The sequence below is a fragment of the Arabidopsis lyrata genome, assembly GCF_000004255.2.
Source record: "Arabidopsis lyrata subsp. lyrata unplaced genomic scaffold ARALYscaffold_7, whole genome shotgun sequence".
Taxonomy (NCBI): domain Eukaryota; kingdom Viridiplantae; phylum Streptophyta; class Magnoliopsida; order Brassicales; family Brassicaceae; genus Arabidopsis; species Arabidopsis lyrata.
Genome location: NW_003302549.1, coordinates 19,543,226 through 19,565,818, shown reverse-complemented (window position 1 = coordinate 19,565,818; position 22,593 = coordinate 19,543,226). Strand labels below are relative to the sequence as shown.

Genomic DNA, 22,593 nt, shown 5'->3' with positions numbered 1-22,593 from the left:
TCTTAATAATATCATATTATGAAACATATTAGTGTCCTGAGTGGGACAACCACATTGCTGACCACTTGACCTTAAAAAACCATACATAAACAATTACTCCTTTAAAAAAAAAAAAAATGAAGATTAAAAAGTTATCGAGCCGTTGCACCTTAATTGAATTATTTGTCTTCGTCTTTAAGTCATAACGGTCATATTTTTAAAAAACAAAAACGACCGTTAATCCCAACAAAATCCCAGCTTTTAACGTTCCTCAAATTGTTGCTTATGTTATGTATGCATATAAAACCCTAAATCCAAGTGAAGCAATCAAGAAACACAAAAACAAACATCAAAAAGCAATCCCAGTTAAAAAAAAAACAGAGTTCTCTTCTCAAATTCAAGAAAATGGGAATGTCGAAATCAAAAGGCAACACACACAACATCTTCCTTCTCTGCAACTACATCCTCTTAGGCTCAGCCTCAAGCTGCATCTTCCTCACAATCTCCCTCCGTCTCTTCCCATCTCTCTCCGGTCTCTCCCTCATCTTCCTCCACACTCTCACAATTGCCACCGCGGTCTCTGGCTGCTCGATCTTCGCCTCCTCCACATCCGCCACCGCTAGCGATAGATTATACGGTTCCCACATGGTAGCCACAGTCCTCACGGCCATTTTCCAAGGAGCAGTCTCTGTTCTGATATTCACGAGAACAGGGGATTTCCTTAGGTTCTTGAAATCGTATGTTCGGGAAGAAGACGGTGCAGTGATACTTAAACTCGCTGGTGGTTTATGTGTAGTGATGTTTTGCTTAGAGTGGATTGTTCTTGTGTTAGCGTTTTTGTTGAAGTATAGTGATTATTTGGATGAGAGTGTTGTAGATGATGATGATTTTAAGGTAAGGAGGCAAGAAGAAGATCTTAAGGATTGGCCTTCTTACCCATTTCAACTTAAGCTTTAATTTTCAGTTTCATTTTATTCTATTCATTTACACATTTTTGTGTGTTGGTTCATGTTTGTAATGTGATTATGTCACACTTTAATGGGTGTACAAATTAATAATTCGTCAGTGTGTATTTTTTATATGAATATTTTTGAAACACATAAAAGGTCGAAATTGTTTTAGGGAGTTTAATGTATATTGTTGAATTTTGATCAAAATTTAGAGCTAAGAAGAAACACAAGTCTTAAAAGTCTCTGCAATTTTCTCTCTATCCCAATTAATAAAAAATTGTGTGACTTAACTACCAAATCCCACAAATATTAAACTCGAATTAGTGTGGATACAATCCCATTAATTTAGGATAAACTACAAAGCCACATCTCCTCTAAATCTTTCTTTGACCTAGTCGACATCCGTTTACATCGGTTAAACGAATTGGTAAATCTTTCAATTAATCTCTCAAAAGTTCTCATGAACGTTACGGCTTATGAAGAAGAAATCTAAACAAAAAGGACCAATTAATGGATTCAATTTTATAAATTTTCTTTCCCGTAACGCATTTGTCACACTAGTTGGCTCCATCACCGGAAGTCACACCGACAACAAACTACAGAGCAACAAAAGAAGACTGAAATGACCTCACTGAGTGATGAAACTCTCTAGCTCTTGTGGCAGTTCTCAAAACACTTTGGAGCTTATCTCTTGACTCTTCCTATGTATGTTTGGTTGGTGATTGTAATGTCACATTTTAATGTGTGTCCAATAATTCTTCATCCAATGTATTGGCTAAGAAATATTCGGATAATATCTTCTACCACATCCACCCAATATACCACGTCAGCACCATCCATAATCATGTTAAAGAAACAGAAACAATTTTTTTATATTTTTTTCTTAAATAAATAAAAAATACCAAAAGAAGCGGAAACAGAGAAAAAGAGAGAAAAAATGCTGAGTAGATCAGTTGCATCTGCTGTTTCACCGGTCTCTTCTTCTTCTCTCTTACCAAACTCAAAACCTATCTTCTGTCTCAAAACCCTCTCCGGTTATCGTTCTTCTTCTTTCTGCGGCGGCTCCTTTCGTAAAATCAACCATAAACCTCTTCGAATGACTAGTTCTAATATGACTCCAAGAGCTATGGCCACGCAACAGCTTGAAAACGCTGATCAGCTCATTGATTCTGTCGAAACTTTTATCTTCGATTGTGATGGTCAGTATCAACAACCACAAAATGATATTTTATAATCACTTAGTTTAGATAATGTTCAGATGAATAATGTGTAGATAGGGAAGAGTTTGGGAGATTATTGAGAAAGATGTAGTTTCTTGATTAGATCTATGATTGTTTTTAAACTATTATGCGTCTTTTGGTTGTGGTGTTGATGTGCATTGACGACAAATGAGAGCTCATTGTGCTACAAGTTATTTTGGAATCACAAAATCTTGATAATGGAGTTCCACCAACTATATATGAAAAATATCGTTTTGGTTCCTCTTAGCAACTATAGACGCCGTAAATGACAAGAAACCCGGCTTTCTACGGGTTTCGGAGATGAGTTTGGGTTTAGGCCACCTCGGTTATTGAACCATTTGTGTTTTATTGGTTTGTGTGTTTTGAAGGCGTAATCTGGAAGGGAGATAAATTGATTGAGGGAGTTCCTGAAACTCTTGATATGCTTCGTGCCAAGGTCGGTAAGCGATCTCTTGTTCAATTTATTTAGTCTGTAATGGTGATGTTTTAGCTTTTTGGAAATTTGTGTCCATTACATCAATTGCTTTTCTTGGTATTCATAAATTTTCAGGGAAAGAGGTTGGTTTTTGTCACAAACAACTCAACAAAATCTAGGAAACAGTATGGAAAAAAGTTTGAGACTCTTGGTCTGAATGTTAACGAGGTTAGTGACTTATTTCTCAATCTAGCTACTCTAGGTGCTCTTAAATCTGTTTTTGATTATTGTATCATTCTTATCTCAGGAGGAGATATTTGCTTCATCTTTTGCTGCAGCTGCATACTTGCAGTCTATTAATTTCCCAAAAGATAAGAAGGTATAAGCCGTCTTTCAATCGAAAATATCCAACCAAAGCTCAAAATTCAATTTTTGGTGGTACATTGTCATCAAGAGTATGTCTTATGTCTTTGCAAATTCTGATGCATATTTATCCAGGTCTACGTGATTGGTGAGGAAGGTATCTTGAAAGAGCTCGAGCTTGCTGGTTTTCAATACCTTGGAGGTCCGGTATGTATTGTGACCTTTCTTAGTAGCTTCCCGGATTTGTATTTGCGCTGATACTAACTTCCCGGTCTTGGTTCTCTGTGATCTTTCTTCATAAACAGGATGATGGTAAAAGACAGATTGAATTAAAGCCAGGATTTCTAATGGAGCATGAACATGATGTATAACATCCTTCTTATACCTTTTGTTTCTTTATGTTTCTGTTTCTCTTTCAACTTATAGAAACCATGAGAGTGTTGTTCTTGAGACTGAAACTGAGAATGTTTTTCAGGTGGGAGCTGTTGTGGTTGGATTTGATCGCTATTTCAACTACTACAAAATTCAGTAGGTCCTCCTATTATGAGTTTCCTTCCAGACTTCAGGACTGATATTCTTGATGGTTTATGGTTGAGCTATCCGTTATAGATCTTTGTGTTCTGCGTTTGGTGATCTAAGAGCTTATTTTCTATGGAAGGTATGGAACACTATGTATCCGAGAAAACCCAGGGTGTCTTTTCATTGCTACAAACCGAGATGCAGTCACTCACCTTACCGATGCTCAAGAATGGGCAGGTTGGCTTCTTGTATGCATTATCTTCTACTGTTTTTTTTGAAGCTGTAGTTTGAGCATTTTGATTTATTCCTCTCCTATTAGTTCCTAAGTAAATTTGGTAATGGACCGTTATACAGAAGTTATTTTGTTGTCTGTGTTCACCATTTTTTTCCTCCTTGGACCGGTTAATGTGCGATTACTCGATCTCAGGTGGTGGTTCTATGGTTGGTGCTCTTGTTGGATCCACTCAACGTGAGCCTCTTGTTGTTGGAAAACCCTCAACTTTTATGATGGACTATTTAGCAGACAAGTAAGGCTTCCAGATTCTCCTATTTCTTCTTTCTACATTTGTATTCTGTTTCCCTCATTTATAACAATACGCTACAAGTGCGAGATTGAAAAGAATCTCAAATGAAATAGTTACGTAATGAGTTGGTGATCACTAATATTGTACTTCGCTAAAATATGTGCAGATTTGGAATCCAGAAGTCACAGATATGCATGGTGGGTGATAGATTGGACACTGACATTTTATTCGGGCAGAATGGCGGATGTAAAACTCTGCTCGTCCTCTCGGGTATAACTAATCCGTAAACAGTTTCTCTATCGACGTTTACTCGGTTTAACCATCAACTTCATTCAAATTTTATTCATTTTTTTGTGGACCTGAAGGTGTTACTTCAATCTCAATGTTGGAAAGCCCTGAGAACAAGATACAACCAGATTTCTACACCAGCAAGATCTCCGATTTTCTGTCCCCGAAAGCAGCAACTGTATAATCAAGTAAGCTCCGCGTCAATCACTATGTAGAACTCAGGATACTGAATCTATTTATTGGTTTACAACTACAGTCCATTCATACTTTGTGCCTTTGTGTATAATAATACGATGTTTTGTGCTTGTTTTGGCAAGCTTCTTTTATTTGCAGTGCCTTTGTGTGCATCGCAAATTAGCGAGCCAATGAGTATTGTTTAGGAAGAGTTTACAGAATTGAAACAAGCTCTAATCTGTAAGTGTAAGAGTCTTTATTGACTTTAAATTATTCGTTTGTTGTTATGTATATAAACAAGAAAAAGGCTATGCATAACCAGCCCCGGCTCTAACAATCGAGAAGCCTTAGGGCAACTTACAAAAATGGCCTTTTCAAGCATGCTAAAAACAAAAACCATTTCATATAATCATGTCTTAAGCTCCATGTCTTCATCTACCACATTGCTTTATATTGCGTCATATCTCATGCATCCTTCTTCCGTTGGATCTAAAACAACAAAACAAAATACAATAGTTATTTCGGAATAAAGAAACGATTTTGACGAGCTCTAGTCGACGCAAACTCATGAATGACAGTTTCAAAGTCTATGCTTTCTAACAAACTGTTTTCAATGCATAGAATAGCTAGACCATTCAACCTTTGTTGAGACATAGAGGACCTCATATAATTTTTTAATAACTTCAATTTTAAAAAAGCTTCTCTCGGCCGAAGCTACCGTCACGGGTGTTGTTAATAGGATTCGATAAGCAATTGAAACACTCGGATAACAACCTACATTTTCTACAAACTCAAGCACTTTACTAGGTGTCATTGACACTTGGGATAAACACATTTGCAAAACTTTTAATTCTGAAAAAAAAATCATTAAAATCAACATTCGAGACATTATCATGAGAAAATGTTTTGTAAAAATTAATGCAATGCTCTTTTAAATCACTTTCATCAAGTGATTTTAATTTCAATGAATCAAACAAAAATCCAAATACACTTTTAAAAGTCATCATTTGTTCAAATCTATTCTTTACCGAAGAAATTGCCATATCCACAACAACAAGAAAATAATTGACTCTAAAATCATCTTCAACCGATAATGCTTCTTCATCATGATCATTCTCATCAAAGTGTTTTTTTTTTCTAAAGACACGACGCCTACTTGGAAATATAGGATCAACATTCATATCATGAGCAAGACCTTGAGCTACTTTCAAACAAGAACTAAACCCTTCATCTCGATACTTTTCAAAATATAAGATTATACCTTCTAATTGTTTTATAGCACTATCAATGCATATCGATTTTGATTGTAAGTTCTTGCTTACGTGTTCATGACAAACAAAATTTCATACCAAATAGTCATACCAAGTAAAAACTCATAATTCTCAAGTGAATTTACTAAACTTTCTGTTTCATTTTTTGTTATGGCATCATCACATGATTCATGTAGATCGATTAAAGCTAATCTCACTTGAGAAGCTTGAAACCTAATAGCTTTGACACTTTTTATTCGGCTTTCCCATCGAGTATTAGAAAAAGATTTCATAGTTAAGTAAGGAACATGATCAAGCAACATTTTCCATCTTTTTTTAGAGCTAGAAAATAATACATATATTCGTTGCAATGCTCCAAAAAAAAGAAATAGCTTTCACACAAGAATGAGCCATATCACTTACTAGAAGATTTAGACTATGACAAGCACAAGGCATATATAATGCTTTTGAGTTAATGTCAAACAATCTCTTTTGAACCCCTGTGCATAACACATTACATAATCATGGTAACAGAGTTAATAAACATTCTTTCGCAATTGAATAAACCTTACAACCAACTAGGACCCCCTTGAGCAGTATTACATTATGTTCAAGTTATAAAAACACAAGAAGTTCATGTTCTGATGTTCTTCCGATCAGTGTTTTTGACACACAATATTTTTTTTTTTGTATATTGTGTTTCACATTTGGTCAATCAAAAATGTAATCATCATCTTCAATGCTAAAATGCCAATATTTAACTCGTGCTGACGAATGAAGATAGATAATGCCAAGAACGTACAAAAACTCTTTAAGAAATTAACTCATTCCGATGATAAGTCCTATTTTGATTAGATAATGTCAATAAAATTCTAATAACTTGAAGAGAAAAAAGATTACAGACTGGTGACATATATCAATATGGGAGACTTTGTCCTTGCCACTCAAACAAATAACCAATCAGGTATCCTTAAAATCACTCTTTTAGCTCTATACTATGCAATGAACCTAGCTAGTAAGAAGATATCCATTATTATGCTTGGTCATATCTATCTATCTTTTTTTTTGGGCTTTTGTGCAAAGAAACCTTCCAACTCGTCTATTTTTGCAATTTTACCCTCCATCTCCGAAAAATGCAGATTAATCCTACGAAATCCAAAATAATACTCAATATATATAACCCTTATACGTATCTTGTAAACGTTTTTCCGGTCACATACATTAGTTTTTAAAAATTTTAAAAGTAGAGTTGAACTCTTCATCGCGAGGACTTCGATTTGACATATTATTGGTCAAAATTTTACGAATTTGACGGTAGCAAATAAGGGTTACATTGAGTATTATTTTAGATTTTGTATGATTAATCTGCATTTTCTTTAGATGAAGAGTAAAGTTACAAAAATGGATGAGTTGGAAGCTTTTTTTTCACAAAACCCATTTTGTTTCCGACGCTTTTAGCTCTTTCAACAAAACAGCTATTAAAATTTTTCTGCTAGATTGTTCCACGCAATTATTTATACATGACTAGTTATGATCTTCTTGTAGAAGGGGCTTTGGACGTATTTAATTAGAAGGGTTTCAGACTTGTTTAATTTATATATCTTCTTCCTGGCTGTAATAATAAGATAAAAAAAAAATAGAAAAAGAATAAGATAAGAATTATTGAAAGAAAATAAAAAGGCATAAAAACATATCAAATAGTTGTCATTTCATGGAAAATTTGTGAACCATTGTGGTTCCACCATTATCTGATTTGATAATGATAATGATTCTCGTTTCCACTTCATATCCGTCAGCTTTGTATATTTTACTTTTACTGCCTTTCAGACATAGTAGTTTCAACGAATTTTCCGCAACTATGAACGAAAACAGTTGTTCTACTCAAATATTACTCAATAAAAATTTATCCAAGTTAACTAGCTTCTGCCACCTATGTGAATGTTATAGCACTAACTCGAAGCCAAAGCAGCCGCTTAGGTCAACCTTCGATAGAGATAGAGATAGAGATAGTGATAATTTAGGTTTTAACATAAATGTACAATAAATTACAGTAAAATATTAAAGATCAAATCCATGAAAAGTCTGCGAAAATAATGTAGAATTAAGCTAAAATATGGTTTTTGGTTACTTTTTTAAATTAAGTAGAGAATATAATTAAAACAAACGATAAAGCAAATACATTAAACGGATTATACATCAATAATTTTGCAAGTACGTACTCCTGCATGCAGAAACAGAAAAAATCATCAGAAAATAAACTCAAATAACGATTTTATATTTACATGTCACAAAATTCATTAAAATGTCTTAAAAACTAAGGGGGTTATTGGATCATTGATTTGAATGGATTTGGAAATCCAAGTAACATTTGGAAATTCACACAGAATCCATTCTTTTAAAAATCAAACAACGTGGATTTGAAAGTCAAATAAAGTGGAATTTAAAGTCAAATAAAGCAGATTTGAAATTGATACAAAAGGATTATAAAATTAAAACATTACAATCTTTAAGAAATAATCTGTCACGTTCTGATCTATGAATTCTCAATTGAATCACTCCACATGTTTGATGCTATTGTTTCTCTCCACTGATTGACATATTCTCTCTGTTGATCTTGGGTTGTAAGAACTTCATCATTATTGTCATTAATTTCTTCGACAACTTCTTCTGCACTTTCGTCTTCTTCCAGAAAATTATCCGTTCGAAAAAACTTTCGAAGAAAATTATGTAAACCAACACATGCAAGTACAATCTCTGTCTGCGTCTTATAAGGAAAAGGAGGTGCAGATTTAAAGATTAGAAATCGAGATTTAAAAATACCAAATATTCTTTCAACCACGTTCCTTAAGGATGCATGACGATGGTTAAACAACTCTTTTGCATTCGTTGGTTGTGAATTTTGACCAGAATATTCTTGTAGATGATATCTGACACCACGATACGGAGCTAAAAAGTTTCGACGATTTGGAAATCCACAATCTACTACATAAAACTTTCCTGAAATACAACAATAATTTCTTATAAAAGATACAATAATAATATAGCACTTGTCTTGTTGAGAAAACAAATTTACAATATAAAGACATGTACGTACCTTCTGGAACTGGTAGTCGATTACTGTTCCTTGTCAAAGCATCATTTAATACTTTTGAGTCATGAGCTGAACCTTCCCATCCACTAAGCACATACATGAATTCGAGATCAAAATTACAAGCAGCCAACACATTTTGTGATATATCACCTTTTCTGTTACGAAAAGAATGCGCTTTTTTCTGTGATACCATTGCAAGGATATGTGTACCATCAATAGCTCCAACACAATCCTAAATAACAATAAAATTATATTCCATGAAAGATAATGAAAAAGCAAAGACATAATAACTATATGAAAGATATACCTTAAAATACAGATAAAACCTCGTACTTTCTCTAATTTTGGTAGGCACTGCAATCTTGGGTTTAGCCATCAAACTTGGAGCAATTTGATTAAGAGCCCGCAAAACTTTGTGAAAGTTCACGCTTGTTGCAAACGTTGACCTATTAAAAGTGTCTTTTGTATGACAATACCTTGAATTTTGACCGGTGGGAATGCTATTGGATTAGGTGATGGTACGGATGCTCGAACATGTGAAATTGCTGGAAAAAAGCAAACAAGTTCTATTGAAGATTTTTCTATGGATGTCGAGGAAGATCATGAAACACCTTCGTCTTTTGTGGACAGCAATTTAAGGGGCCCTTCAGGAAAACTTCCTGTGAGAAAGAAACGTAGAAGCAATACTAACGATGTAGGTGAACCAAAAACTCATAGTGAAGATTCAGAAGAAGTCCATACCGAGATGAATTCATTGACAACAGTAACTCATAAACTCTTCAATCTAATACAAGAAAGAGAAACAAGACAGCAAAGAGAATCTGAACAAAGAGAGGCTGAGAAGAAGAAAAATAACGTATGAGAAGCTATCAAAGAAGTTCCTAATTTGGAAAACACAGTTCTTTACAATGCCGCTAAACTGATTCACCAATTAGGAATGAAAGAAGTCTTTGTTAGTATGTCCATTGATGAGCGTTATGGTTGGATTGTGCATAACGTGATGGAGTGCTAGAATAATTATCTTTTGTTTACAAGTATTGTTGGTTTTCTAGAATTTTTCTTCTAGTCTCATTTGGTTTTCGAAAGCTTCACTTTGTTTATAACAATACATTTGTATTCTGTTTCCCTTGTTTATAACAATACGCTACAAGTGCGAGATTGAAAGAATCTCAAATGAAATCGTTACGTAATGAGATGGTGATTACTAATATTGTACTCTGCTGATAAAAAATATGTGCAGATTTGGAATCCAAAAGTCACAGATATGCATGGTGGGTGATAGATTGGACACTGACATTTTATTCGGGCAGAATGGCGGATGTAAAACTCTGCTCGTCCTCTCGGGTATAACTAATCCGTAAACAGTTCCTTTATCAACACTAACTCGGTTTAACCATCTAAGTCAATCAAATTTTTATGCATTTTGTTTTGTGGACTTGAAGGTGTTACTTCAATCTCAATGTTGGAAAGCCCTGAGAACAAGATACAACCAGATTTCTACACCAGCAAGATCTCCGATTTTTTGTCCCCGAAAGCAGCAACTGTATAATCAAGTAAGCGCCGCGTCAATCACTCTGTAGAACTCAGGATATTAAATCTATTAATGGGTTTACAACTACAGTCCATTCATACTTTTTCTTTGTGCATTTGTGAAGAATTAATAAGATGTTTCGTGCTTGTTTTGGCAAGCTTCTTTTATTTGCAGTGCCTTTGTGTGCATCGCAAATTAGAGAGCCAATGAGTATTGTTTTGGAAGAGTTTACAGAATTGAACCAAGCTCTAATCTGTAAGAGTAAGACTCTTTTTATTGACTTTAAATATAATTATTCGTTTGTGGTTATGTACATAAACAAAAAAAATGATCTGCATAACACATTACATAATCATGGTAACAGAGTTAATAAACATTCTTTCGCAATCGAATAAACCTTACAACCAACTAGGACCCCCTTGAGCATTGTTACATCATGTTAAAGTTATAAAAACACAACAAGCTCATGTTCTGATGTTCTTCCGATCAGTGTTTTTGATACACGACAAGATTTTATTTTTTTTTGTATATTATTGTGTTTTCACATTTGGCCAATCAAAAATGTAATCATCTTCAATGCTAAAATGCCAAATTTAACTCGTGCTGACGAATGAAGATATAATGCCAAGAACGTACAAAAACACTTTAAGAAATAAACTCATACCGATGATAAGTCCTATTTAGATTAGATAATGTCAAGAAAATCATATATATGAAAGTTGGTCAACTCTCTCTATATGAGTGTCACATCATCACACAAACAAATGACATGTGTTATTGTACATTATTTAAATAAAAAAATTTGCAAAATTAAATGAAAAAAAAAGAAGAAAAGTTCTTTATTGCATTAAATCCTCTTAAATCCTACTCTTAACTTATTTCTTCAAAATATGAAAATTATAAAATTATGTTAATATTATAAAATTATAAAATTATAAAGTTCTTCATTTTACTCTTCTTATTTTACTAATTTTTTTTTTTAATTTTTATCAATGGTGACTAATAACTAAAAATAAATATGTGTTGTAGTTTAGTTGTTTGCTCCCTAACATCTTATTAGTTTAATAATTTTACCTTAAATCTTTTTTCATTATTACGTTTTATGGTTCATATACGATAAATATGTGTTGTATGCAATCTTATTAGTTTAATAATTTTACCTTAAACCTTTGAGATGTTAGACATACTAAGGAATTCAAGACACGACTATATATTTTATGTGGCTATATGCAATAGTAGAAGATCTAAAAGTGATGATAAATGACTCTTTAATTTTTTGGTTTTTTTTTTTTCATATGAAAACTCTTGAAATCTTGTTCAAATTATGTCAATCCAATATTTAATCATGAGCCTATTATGATGTGGTCGGAGTACTAGATCAGGAGAGTTAATAGAGCAATGAATTTTTTTATATTTATAATTAAGTTAGAAAAGTTTCAAACCACACAAGTAACATAATTATATATTACTGTATCAAAATATCCTATATAATTATTGTATGTAGCCATGATAATGAAAAACATTAGGATCTTAGATACATAAATAATCAAATTTATACATGAAAATGCATAAATTGATATTTCGGGTCAAAAATAAATGTAACCACAAAAATTATAACTACATAAGATGGATCTAATTTTATTAATTACACGATAACAAATAAACAAAAAAACATAAATTAGCAATAAGAACATTCGACATAATTTTTTTTAACAATTTTCAAAACAAACCCACGCGTAGCGTGGGTAATCACCTAGTTCTAATAACTAGGAGAGAAAAAAAGATTACAGACTGGTGACATCATTATAGTATATGGGAGACTTTGTCCTTGCCACTCAAACAAATAACCAATCAGGTATCCTTAAAGTCACTCTTTTAGCTCTATACTATGCAATGAACCTAGTAAGAACATATCCATTATTATGCTTGGTCATATCTATCTATCTTTTTCATTTCCCAACGGTTTTAGCTCTTTTAACAAAATAGCTATTAAAAAATTTCTGCTAGATTGTTCTACGCAATTATTTATACATGACTAGTTATGATCTTTTTGTAGAAGGGGCTTTGGACGTATTTAATTAGAAGGGTTTCATACTTGTTTATTTTTGTCATTAGGTTTAACATGTATATATCTTCTTCCTAGCTCATGTAATAATAAGATAAGAAAAAAAATGGGAAAAGAATAAGATAAGAATTTTGAAAGAAAATAAAAAGGCATAAAAACATATTAAATAGTTGTCGTTTCATGGAAAATTTGTGAACCATTGTGGTTCAACCATTATCTGATTTAGATAATGATAATGGATTCTCGTTTCCACTGATCACATCCGTCAGCTTTGTATATTTTAGTTTTACTGCCTTTTATTAGACACAATGTCAACGAATTTTCCGCAACCATGACCGAAAACAGTTGTTCTACTCAGATATTACTTGATAATTTATCCAAATTGACCAGCCTCTGCCACCTTATGTGAATGATATAGAAGTAGCACTACCTCGAAGCCAAAGCAGCCGCTTAGGTCAACATTAGATAGAGATATATAGTGATAATTAAAGTTTTAACAAAAGTAAATAGCTGTAAATGTACAATAAACTACAGTAATATATTAATGATCAAATCCATGAAAAGTCTGCGAAAATAATGTAGAACTAAACTAAAATATGGCTTTTGGTTATTTTCTTAAAAATTAAGTAGAGAATATATTTAAAGCAAACGATAAAGCAATACATTAAAAGCATTATACATCAATAATTTTGCAAGTACTCATGCATGCAGAAACGGAAAAAAATCATTAGAAAATAAACTCAAATCACGATTTTAAAATTTACATGTCGCAAAATCCATTAAAACGTCTTTAAAACCTAAGCTTCCGAACTATCGTTTGATTGAGGAAATGAAACATACATTTAAAACTAGTTTGATATGTTCACAGAAAATCCTAACCTCAACTTTTCGTTGGCTATCAATGTTTTACTCATCTAAATTCTATCATGCATTGCATTTTAAACAACTATTTTTTATGCTTAAACAATCTAAGATCTGAAACTAGTTAGCTACAACATCAAGAACATCATAGATGAAGAAGCTAAATTACAGTTTCCTAAGTCAACATCTCAATCAATCAAACAAACAATGCAATCCTTTTGAAAATCTTGAAGGAAACTACTCACATATAGAAAAATTCAAAGCAAAATAATATATGAAAAACATTATGAAATTACAAAACAAAAAAAAATTAATATGTCCAAAAACACTGTAGGACCAGAGATTCGTCTTTTCATGCTATATCAAAAAATCAAAATAATCAAAATTATCGTAGGTTTCAAAACCAAAAGAATCGAATTGGATATTTGGGTTTATTTGGGTCTCAAAATTTGCGTCTGCAAATGGTCCAGTCAGTCTAATGTGTAAATCGAACGAACCATCTTTCTAGATTACAAATTTATGTTTATGTTCCATCTATTCACGAGAAACATGTTTTCAGTAAAAAAAACGGTTAGAACTTTTAGATCATTAATCGGAATGACCTGAAACTACTTAAAAATGAAAATTGTCTCAAGCAAATATCTTGTGTCCAAAGTTTTAGCTCAATATAACAATTTGAATTCTTCCAACAAATACTAATTTGTTTATGCTTCTACAAAGCAACCTAAAAGCTATTGCATCCCCAGTCAAGCAGTAGTATTCCAAAATGACTCGTTTTTCTACAAAGCAACCTAAAATCTATAAAACAATGTGGTAAATGACTAAAAGACTCTCAAAACATAAAAATAAAAGTAAGAAACTGGTAAACAACGTTGTAGATTAGGCAGCCAGATATTTGATTAAGAAACCCACTTATGAACTAGTCAAACGTCTTATCTTCTATTGTCTACTAGAAGAAAGTGTGCGTATAGCTTGTGGAGTAACATACTTATTGTAAGATGAAAAGTAAAAGACTAACCTTACCATCATTTCACTATAAATAGAGGTTGATACTAAGCTTATTTCCTCACACCTAATACGTTGAAAACGAAGTTGTAATAGTCATGGCTAAGTTTGCTTCAATCATCTTCCTTTTTTTCGCTGCTCTGGTTGTCTTTGCTTCTCTCGGTGAGTAGTAAATGATCTTATCATATATATGTAAATGAGCTATCAATTTTCTTTTGCTATAATAATTTTTTTTATTGTATTGATTTGCAACTAACCCAAGAAATATATATATGCAGAAGCACCAATGGTGGAAGCAAAGTTATGTGAGAGGTCAAGTGGGACATGGTCAGGAGTTTGTGGAAACAATAATGCATGCAAGAATCAGTGTATTAATCTTGAGGGGGCACGACATGGATCTTGCAACTATCGCTTCCCATATCACAGATGTATTTGTTACTTCGACTGTTAATCTAAGAGAACTCTTTGGTGGTAAACTGTGTGTGTGTGGTTTACATAAAATAATTGTCTGTGTCACTATATGAGTGACTTTATGACATGTGTGTTTATGTTTTAATGTTTGGTTTGGTTATAGTATAACCTTTTATGTACGAAAGAAAATTAAATAAGACTGTGTCACACTATAAGTGACTTTATGACATTCATCATGCATGTGTGTTTATGTTTTAATGTTTGATTTGGTTATAGTATAACCTTACGAGGTATATGGTAGAGCTTCTCCAAGAATTAAGAGCATGCAGCCTATATGTACATAACAACATCTCCAATTTATTAAGGAAGTCGTTTACCTAGCTAAATAAACAAACACAAGATCATGGTATTTATAATTAATTCAACTTGAAAAAAAAATGGTTGTGTTTTCAGTAGAAATATTAGTTTTACTATTCAAATATAAAAAAAATACAAGAAGATCATGGTATTTATGTCATCCAATGATCTCCAACAACAAGAGGATTAGTCTGATTTGCACTAGTGGAAGTTTTGTAACGCTCCGACCGCCATCTTTCTTTTAATGGGCCTTACGTCTTCTCTCGGCCCGTAGGCCCATCCGTGTCCGACGGTTGGTCCGCTACGTCCGGGAGGCTTTAAAAACTTGTTTACCGACCCTACAAATCACCACATGATCTTTCCCTGTGTTTTGTGCTCACTCACACAGTTTCGACAATCACTTTCCGGAAGATCGCCCATCCTGAAATTGCTCCACCTCAAGCACGCTTAACTATGAAGTTCTCTCAGAACAGTTGATCGAAAATGTAAGTTCACTTTTATGACATAGGTGGCAAATCAATTCTTTTAAATCTCCCCGCATGCACCACCATTTCTGAAACCGGAATGTTACAAATTTTTTCTGAACAAAATCAAAGACTCACTAGTTTGATCGGGCTACCAAATTAACGTTGGAGAAATAAAATATTAAGAATATCCAATTACGATTAATAGCTGAAGATCCGAACACTCTTTTTCTTATATCAACTCATTTCCTAATTAATTTTTGTCTAGTAACTAACTAATAACTACTAATATGATTCATGTTTCGTTATTGGATTAAAGAAATATTAATCCATTCTTCGTTATTTGTGAAAACGTATAGTGGATATATCCACGGACGAAAAAAAAAAGAATTGGCGACCAGGTGAGGAGGCCGTGTGGGTATGAAATGTATGATCTCTCAGACTAAACATTATATATATAATGAAGTTTTTGAAGTTTTACAAAAAAGAGCTTAACCTAGGTTTGTAAATTTGCCAAAAAATGAATAAAAAACAAGAGTTACAAAATAAAATTGTTGTGTGTCAATCAACAAACTATCTGATCCAAAGGGGCATATAGTTCCTGAATTGCTTCCGGTTCCATCTAGCCGTGATGGTATTTCGAAGTTCCTTCTCAATGTTTTTAAAAACTGATGTCGGTGTGGCAGAGATCTGATTATGCAATGTACCATTAGAAATGATATATATCAAAATTGCACTGTTTTATTTATAAAACAACAAGACTCCAAATACAATAAATAATATTTCTTATCAATTGAATATTTTATTTTCTGATATTTTTGGTTAACGTAGATCAAAATTGAATAAAGGTTTTCTTTTATTAAATTTTAATTTATATAACTAGGTTATGAACCCGCGATATCGCGGGGGACTCATTTTCAACAAATATATTTTATTACGTTTATGTATTAAATTATTATTATTATAATATATTCAAATAATTGAATTATTATATAAAATTAACTATGTCTTAAAGTTATATCGTAAATATTTTCTAAAGATATCAAAAAAAATTATGAATAAAAATGTAAAAAAAAAATTATGATTAAAAAACACTTTTGAAACATTTTTTGTGAATATAAAATTATTTATAAGTGATAAAATAACTAACGAAGAGTTATAATATAGAGAGGAAAAATTCTAGCAGGTCAAAACCAAAAAAAAAAAAAAACACAACCAGAAAAATAACCGTCAACACAAAAAGTAACCGTCAATATTTTAACGAAGAGTTGCGATAAAAAGACATAACCGAGAAAATATAACCGTCGATATTTTAAAAGAAAGTTGCGATAAAAACACACAACCGAGAAAAAATAACCGTCAATATTTTAACGAAAAGTTGCGATAAACAACAAAAAAAGTCAATGTCAACATTTTTACGAAAAGTTATGATAAAAAGACACATCAGAAAAAATAACTGTCAACGAAAAATGTAACCGTAAATATTTTAACGAAGAGTTGCGATAAAAAGACACAACCGAGAAAAAATAGCAGTCAATATTTAAACGAAAAAATGCGATAAAAAGACACAAACGGAAAAAAATAACCGTCAATATTTTAACGAAGAGTTGCGATAAAAAGACACAACCGAGAAAAATAACCGTCAATATTTTAACGGAAAGTTGCGATAGAAAGACACAACCGAGAAAAAGAAACCACCGATATTTTAACGGAAAGATACGATAAAAAGACAAAAACAAAAAAAAGAAACCGTCAATATTTTAACTGAAAGTTAGGATAAAAAGACACAACCGAAAAAATAACCATCAATTAAAAATTGTAACCGTAAATATTTTAACAAAAACCTAGGACAAAAAGATACAACCGAGAAAAAATAACCGTTAATATTTTAACGAAAGTTGCGATAAAAAGACACAAACGAGAAAAGTAATGTTAATATTTTAACGGAAAGTTGCGATAAAAATAGATAACCAAAAAAATAATCGTCAACGAAAAAAAGAACTGTCAAACTTTTAACGGAAAGATGCGATAGAAAGACACAAAAAAATGACCGTCAATATTTTACCGGAAAGTTACGATAAAAATACACAACCGAAAAAATAACTGGCATCGATAAAAGTAACCGTCAATATTTTAACGAAGAGTTGCGATAAAAAGATACAACCGAGAAAAAATAACTGTCAATATTTTAGCAAAAAATTGCGATAAAAAGACACAACCGAGAAAATAATAACCGCCAATATTTTAACAGACAAAAAAATACACAATCGAGAAAAAAATATCGTCGATATTTTAACAAAAAGTTATGATAAAAACAGAAACGAAAAAAGTAACCGTCAATATTTTAACGGAAAGTTGCAAGAAAAAACCACAACCAAAAAAATAACCGTCAACGAAAAAAGTAACCGTTAATATTTTAACGAAAAGTTGCGAGAAAAAGACATAACCGAAAAATAACCGTCAACTAAAAAATTAACCGTCAATATTTTAACGAAGAGTTGCGATAAAAAGACACAGCCGAGAAAAAATAACCGTCAATATTTTAACGAAAAGTTGTGATAAAAAGACACAACCGAGAAAAAATAACCGTCAATATTTTAACGGAAAGCTGCGATAAAAAGACACAAACGAATAAAGTAACAACCAATATCTTAATGGAAAGTTGCAATAAAAAGACACAACCGAAAATAACCGTCAATATTTTAATGAAGAGTTGCGATAAAAAACACACCCAAAAAAATAACCGTTAATATTTTAACGGAAAGTTACAATAAAGAGGCACAACCGTTCAGAAGTGCAAAATGCATTTATTGAGGTTGTTATTTTGGTTAATAAAACCAATTTGATATGTAGTCTAATGGTTGATGTAAAAAAACTTTGTAGTATTACTAACTAAACAAAAAATGCAATGAAATTTTATAATAGAAAGACGTAACTTTAAATGAATAAATGCAACAATAAAGATATAACTGTAAACTGAAAAGATACGACTGTAATTGAACAAATATAACCGTAAATAATTCAACGAAAATTCAAAGAGAAAATTCAATAAAAAGACATAACCGTAAAAAATAACTGATTTAAACGAAATGTTGCGATAAAAAAAGGCAACCGTTCTGATGTGCAAATGGTATTTATTAGATTGCTATTATATATAGATTAATAATTTTATCAATCAAATGTCTTATTTCTTAAAGATGTAAATCTAAACTAAGATCCAAAATTAAAGAAATGTAAGGTATCTCAAATGGGTAAAGTATATTTATAAAAATTGACTTAAATAATAAATATTTTACAAACTATATCTCCTAAAAGTAAATATTTAAAGTATTTTTCTATTTAAAATGTTATCTTGCAAAAAAAAATGAGTTTTTAAATAATAATTACACTAGTTAATTGATATAGAGGATTTTTACAAAGCACCTCTTATTTTTCCTAAAGGGTATTTAATTGGCGGGTGACAAAGTATCAAGTCTGTGGCTTTTTTGAATCTCTTTATATTGTTCATAATTTGTCACCCCGCGATATTCATTAACTATAGGTCTAAAGATAGATATATCCATTCACTGTACTTCAATGCATTCAATAATTTTTATCCTATTAAATTTCCGTAATTAACATAATCCACTCACTGAACTGAAAATTTTACATTGTGATTTCACTGAATATGTTCGTGAATTTTGTTGTGATCCTACTTTCAATTTCATATGTCGAATCTACTATTCATATGAAATCCATCAAGGTAAAGAGAAATACATATAGAGTACTGTGATTTTCTTAAGTGTTGTTTTTACTTTATGTGAATTTCTTTCTTATAGTTGAGTAAAAGTGTTATTTACGACTGCATGGATATTTATGAGCAACCGTCTCTTAGTCATCCATTGCTGAAACATCATAATATTCAGTTATATTGGTTTTCGTTTCTTCTTTAATCGTTTTTAATATACACGAAAAAGCATGAAACATATACATATAGATGTTCTAAAGCTCACTAACGTAACTAATTCTTCAAACTTTATTGAGAGAATTTGTTTAAAACAAGTACAAGTAATGATCAACCTCAAATTTACACAACCTTGGTTCATTTTTTACTTTGACCCGGATGTTTCAACTCTCTTTAACACAGTTTTATACTCAGGAAGGCAATCTGAATTTTATTTTAACAGGTGTTACTGCCAAATTAGTAAAATAGTCAAGATTAGATTCATATAAATTAGAGTTAGATCATGTGTGTGTAAGTGTCTTTTGGGATCATTCTTATTGTTGGGAAGTCTCTTTCAAGTTTCAACTTTCAACAAATCTCTAAGATGGTTTTGGTTTTGTCTTAAAATTGATCATATATATGTTAATATTGTCGTTAACCACTTTATGTTATAACAAATAAACAAATCAAGAAATAAACACTGGCATATCCAGAACATCAATTCCAATTTAAATAAGCTAGTTTGTTAAGTGAACATTATACTTACACCTTTTTGTTTTTAATTTTTGGCTTAGATGAACCATCCAGATGGGATTCTCAAATAGAGAATATATTTGTAAACAGAAGGCGCAAAAAAGAGTAGAATGTCCAAGTGGAACCATTCCTATTTTAAGAACCGAGAAAGAAAATGTTATATATTCTCAAGAATACCTCAATCATCATCTCACTTTTCTCACAGCTCAATATCCAGGTACCCATGTAAGTATATCATTTCTATAGTTTCATTGCAAAAAATATACCAAATATTAAAATAACAACCACATAATACAAGAGTTATTGATTTTGTTTTTGTAGGAAAATGTAAATTATTATGAAAATACAATAAAAAGTTTATTCTCATAAATATTTTGATTTTTTATTATTCGAGTAGCTGAAAAATAAATCTAAGTTTATACATTTTTTTTTTTTGAACTAAATCTAAGTTTATACATAAACCAGCAAAATCATGTATATTTTTTTAAAACATTATAGAGAGCCTATCCTATTTTAAATATTTTTTTTAAGTTTGCTAATATATATTCAGAGAACTTTAAAAATATGCATAATATTGTTTTCATCTTAATTTTTAGAGATTTTCAAAAACATTGATTTATAAAATCCTTAACAAATGTATTTTTTTCAAGTTTAATTAAATTTTATGTTGTTAGATTTTAGAATATGCTTTGTAAGAAATAAATGAGTTAGTATTTTGTGTAGCGACCAGATAATGTTTCACAAATATTCAATTTTGAATTTGTTAGATTTGAAATTTGATAGAAACCCGGCGATAAATTATTTTATTGAAATTCAAAGATATCTCATACTTTACTGAAACAACTGAATTACTAATTTTCCGTTTTAAAATGGCCTACAGTTTAAACTGATGCATTTTTTTTTTAAAGGGAAATATTGAAAGTAGAGAACTAAAACCTTTATTTTACGAAACTTAATTATTAGATATGTATTATAATCTAGCTAGCTAAACTAGATATTTTCGCATGGTTCAATTCTAGCAAAACGTATTGAACTTTATATTATAAGCCTGTTTTTGTGTAAAATTAATATGCACATGAAGCTCCTTCATTAGTCGAACTGATGATATTTATAGACTGCGGGAATGAGAACAGAAGTAACAAATATTTTCCGAGGCGTAGGAGCAGGAATAAACACTTATGACTTGTCAATTGGTAAAAATCAAAGTTCAATTGCTCAAACTTATGTAGCCTCTCAGGCCAACGATGACGCTAATTCTATTCAAGTTGGATGGGATGGTATTATATTTTCTTCGTATCATATATAATTTTTGTATAATTAATTGGTTTTTTAATTGTAAAATCATAAATTTCTTAAAATCATTTATAGATAAATGAAAGACTATTTGGCGACACACGACCATGGTCGTACGGGATGGCTGGTAAATTCACAACGAACATCTTTTATTTTTATATGCATGGTTAAATGGATTATTTATCCTTATCAACTTATTTAGCTATCTATTTTTGCATATCTTATGTAATTTGGATGCTTGCATGTTTGAATATTTAACTAATATTGAAAGTTTTAGGGCAAACATGGGACATGCTGTTTCAATGTACAATGTCCAGGCTTTGTTCAAGTAGCCAAAGATTTTCCATTAAGTGAACCTTTGTACAATGTTCATGAGATCTTCTCTGGCTTTCTATCCATCAGGTAATTTTCAATATTTTATGCAATGTTTTCACAAAACTTAGTTTCTAAGAAACAAAACTAATTAGTTACACAATTACTCATAACAAATCAATACTGTTTTCTTATTAAAATGAAACTAGAGCATAATTTAGAATCAACGATTGATTAATCTTAGCAAAAGTTGTATGATCAGAATAATTTCGAGTCAACGATTGATTAGTGAATAATGATGAATTGTGCTTGGATATTTTTTCTATTTAAATCTATGATTGTCAAACACTTTCGAATTATTTCTGCATCTGCTAATTCATATAGGATAAGGAAACAAAAAACTGGTGAGTTACACAATTTAAACCGTATAAGAGTCGAATAGCCGTGTGATATTGGCCAAAGGAGTTGTTTAATCTTTCAGGAGATGGTGCTCATTTCGTTGGATTCGGAAGAAATGTAACAAGTAATCCAAGAGGTCCAAGTCGACCAATGGGTAACGGTCGTCTTCCAGATAAAGATGATCGTCTTTGGTCTGCTTCTCTTGACCATCTTACCATAATAGATTCGAACTATATCATTGTCGGATTTGATAAGCTAAAGCCAGTGCCATTGGTGGACAGCAACAAATGTTATGATGTTCACTATTTAGGATACGTTAATGAGGATGTTGGTGTTTCTATGTCTTATGGTGGTCCTGGAGGTTTTAAATGCGGCGATTAAATTTCTATTAAGGCTATCGTATACTATATCTTAGCTAGTTAATTGTTTTTATTGGATCTAATGATATCCTGTTAAAACTTAATTACCAATTAATATCTAGCTTTTAATATTTGTTTTTTTTTTTTGAAAATTAAGAAATAACACCAGTAAATTAATAATAGCCACAATTGTGTCTTTAACATACCATTTTTTTTTTACTTTGTTTTTCTTTTATCTCCGAAAAATATTTCAACATCTTTTAGTTTTCTCTTGTTAAAAAGAAAT

The 22,593-nt window shown here is 31.5% G+C and overlaps 5 protein-coding genes across 9 annotated transcripts; 4 read left to right on the top strand and 1 right to left on the bottom strand.

The window, feature by feature from the left end:
• The first annotated feature begins 299 nt into the window (after positions 1 to 299).
• LOC110226596 lies at positions 300 to 1,066 on the top strand. The gene has a single exon (XM_021018582.1). It carries the CDS (start codon positions 385 to 387, stop codon positions 934 to 936), a length of 552 nt encoding a protein of 183 aa, XP_020874241.1. The 5' UTR covers positions 300 to 384; the 3' UTR covers positions 937 to 1,066.
• A 739-nt stretch (positions 1,067 to 1,805) lies between these two features.
• LOC9306556 (phosphoglycolate phosphatase 1B, chloroplastic) lies at positions 1,806 to 10,712 on the top strand. 5 transcript variants are annotated; one of them, XM_021018580.1, is made up of 12 exons: positions 1,806 to 2,128; positions 2,539 to 2,606; positions 2,721 to 2,813; positions 2,893 to 2,964; positions 3,084 to 3,155; positions 3,254 to 3,313; positions 3,424 to 3,476; positions 3,607 to 3,704; positions 3,895 to 3,994; positions 10,035 to 10,138; positions 10,237 to 10,347; positions 10,500 to 10,712. In XM_021018580.1, exons 1-11 carry the CDS (start codon positions 1,867 to 1,869, stop codon positions 10,341 to 10,343), a joined length of 1,089 nt encoding a protein of 362 aa, XP_020874239.1. In that variant the 5' UTR covers positions 1,806 to 1,866; the 3' UTR covers positions 10,344 to 10,347; positions 10,500 to 10,712. The 5 variants fall into 5 exon arrangements, with proteins under 5 accessions (XP_020874239.1, XP_020874238.1, XP_020874235.1 ...); XM_021018579.1 differs by having other exon boundaries at positions 10,484 to 10,712; XM_021018576.1 differs by lacking the exons at positions 10,035 to 10,138; positions 10,237 to 10,347; positions 10,500 to 10,712 and adding exons at positions 4,158 to 4,261; positions 4,357 to 4,467; positions 4,597 to 4,790 and having other exon boundaries at positions 1,817 to 2,128.
• On the bottom strand, positions 8,193 to 9,275 carry LOC110226595 (protein ALP1-like). Its single transcript, XM_021018581.1, has 3 exons — positions 9,102 to 9,275; positions 8,798 to 9,026; positions 8,193 to 8,700 (listed from the first exon to the last, which is right to left on the bottom strand). The coding sequence occupies exons 1-3, from the start codon at positions 9,168 to 9,170 to the stop codon at positions 8,237 to 8,239; spliced, it is 762 nt and encodes a 253-aa protein (XP_020874240.1). The 5' UTR covers positions 9,171 to 9,275; the 3' UTR covers positions 8,193 to 8,236.
• Positions 10,713 to 14,270: 3,558 nt separating the features above from the next.
• Positions 14,271 to 14,898, top strand: LOC9306555 (defensin-like protein 1). The gene is made up of 2 exons (XM_002870438.2): positions 14,271 to 14,418; positions 14,535 to 14,898. Exons 1-2 carry the CDS (start codon positions 14,355 to 14,357, stop codon positions 14,705 to 14,707), a joined length of 237 nt encoding a protein of 78 aa, XP_002870484.1. The 5' UTR covers positions 14,271 to 14,354; the 3' UTR covers positions 14,708 to 14,898.
• A 4,251-nt stretch (positions 14,899 to 19,149) lies between these two features.
• Positions 19,150 to 22,329, top strand: LOC9306554 (the record flags this gene model as incomplete). The annotated part of the gene is given in 8 exon segments (XM_021018484.1): positions 19,150 to 19,234; positions 19,989 to 20,036; positions 20,039 to 20,169; positions 21,059 to 21,218; positions 21,311 to 21,360; positions 21,509 to 21,613; positions 21,616 to 21,639; positions 21,934 to 22,329. Coding segments are annotated over 8 exon segments (999 nt in total), but the record flags the coding sequence as incomplete, so codon positions are not given.
• Between the last annotated feature and the right edge of the window lie 264 nt (positions 22,330 to 22,593).

Coding starts and splice junctions, on each gene's coding strand:
- LOC110226596 (XM_021018582.1), top strand. CDS start 385: ATGGGAATGTCGAAATCAAAAGGCAACACACACAACATCTTCCTTCTC.
- LOC9306556 (XM_021018580.1), top strand. CDS start 1,867: ATGCTGAGTAGATCAGTTGCATCTGCTGTTTCACCGGTCTCTTCTTCT. Junction 2,814..2,892: donor TTGGTCTGAATGTTAACGAG/GTTAGTGACTTA, acceptor TTCTTATCTCAG/GAGGAGATATTTGCTTCATC. Junction 3,156..3,253: donor TTCAATACCTTGGAGGTCCG/GTATGTATTGTG, acceptor CTTCATAAACAG/GATGATGGTAAAAGACAGAT.
- LOC110226595 (XM_021018581.1), bottom strand. CDS start 9,170: ATGGCTAAACCCAAGATTGCAGTGCCTACCAAAATTAGAGAAAGTACG. Junction 9,027..9,101: donor GGTTTTATCTGTATTTTAAG/GTATATCTTTCA, acceptor ATTGTTATTTAG/GATTGTGTTGGAGCTATTGA. Junction 8,701..8,797: donor TCGACTACCAGTTCCAGAAG/GTACGTACATGT, acceptor GTTGTATTTCAG/GAAAGTTTTATGTAGTAGAT.
- LOC9306555 (XM_002870438.2), top strand. CDS start 14,355: ATGGCTAAGTTTGCTTCAATCATCTTCCTTTTTTTCGCTGCTCTGGTT. Junction 14,419..14,534: donor GGTTGTCTTTGCTTCTCTCG/GTGAGTAGTAAA, acceptor ATATATATGCAG/AAGCACCAATGGTGGAAGCA.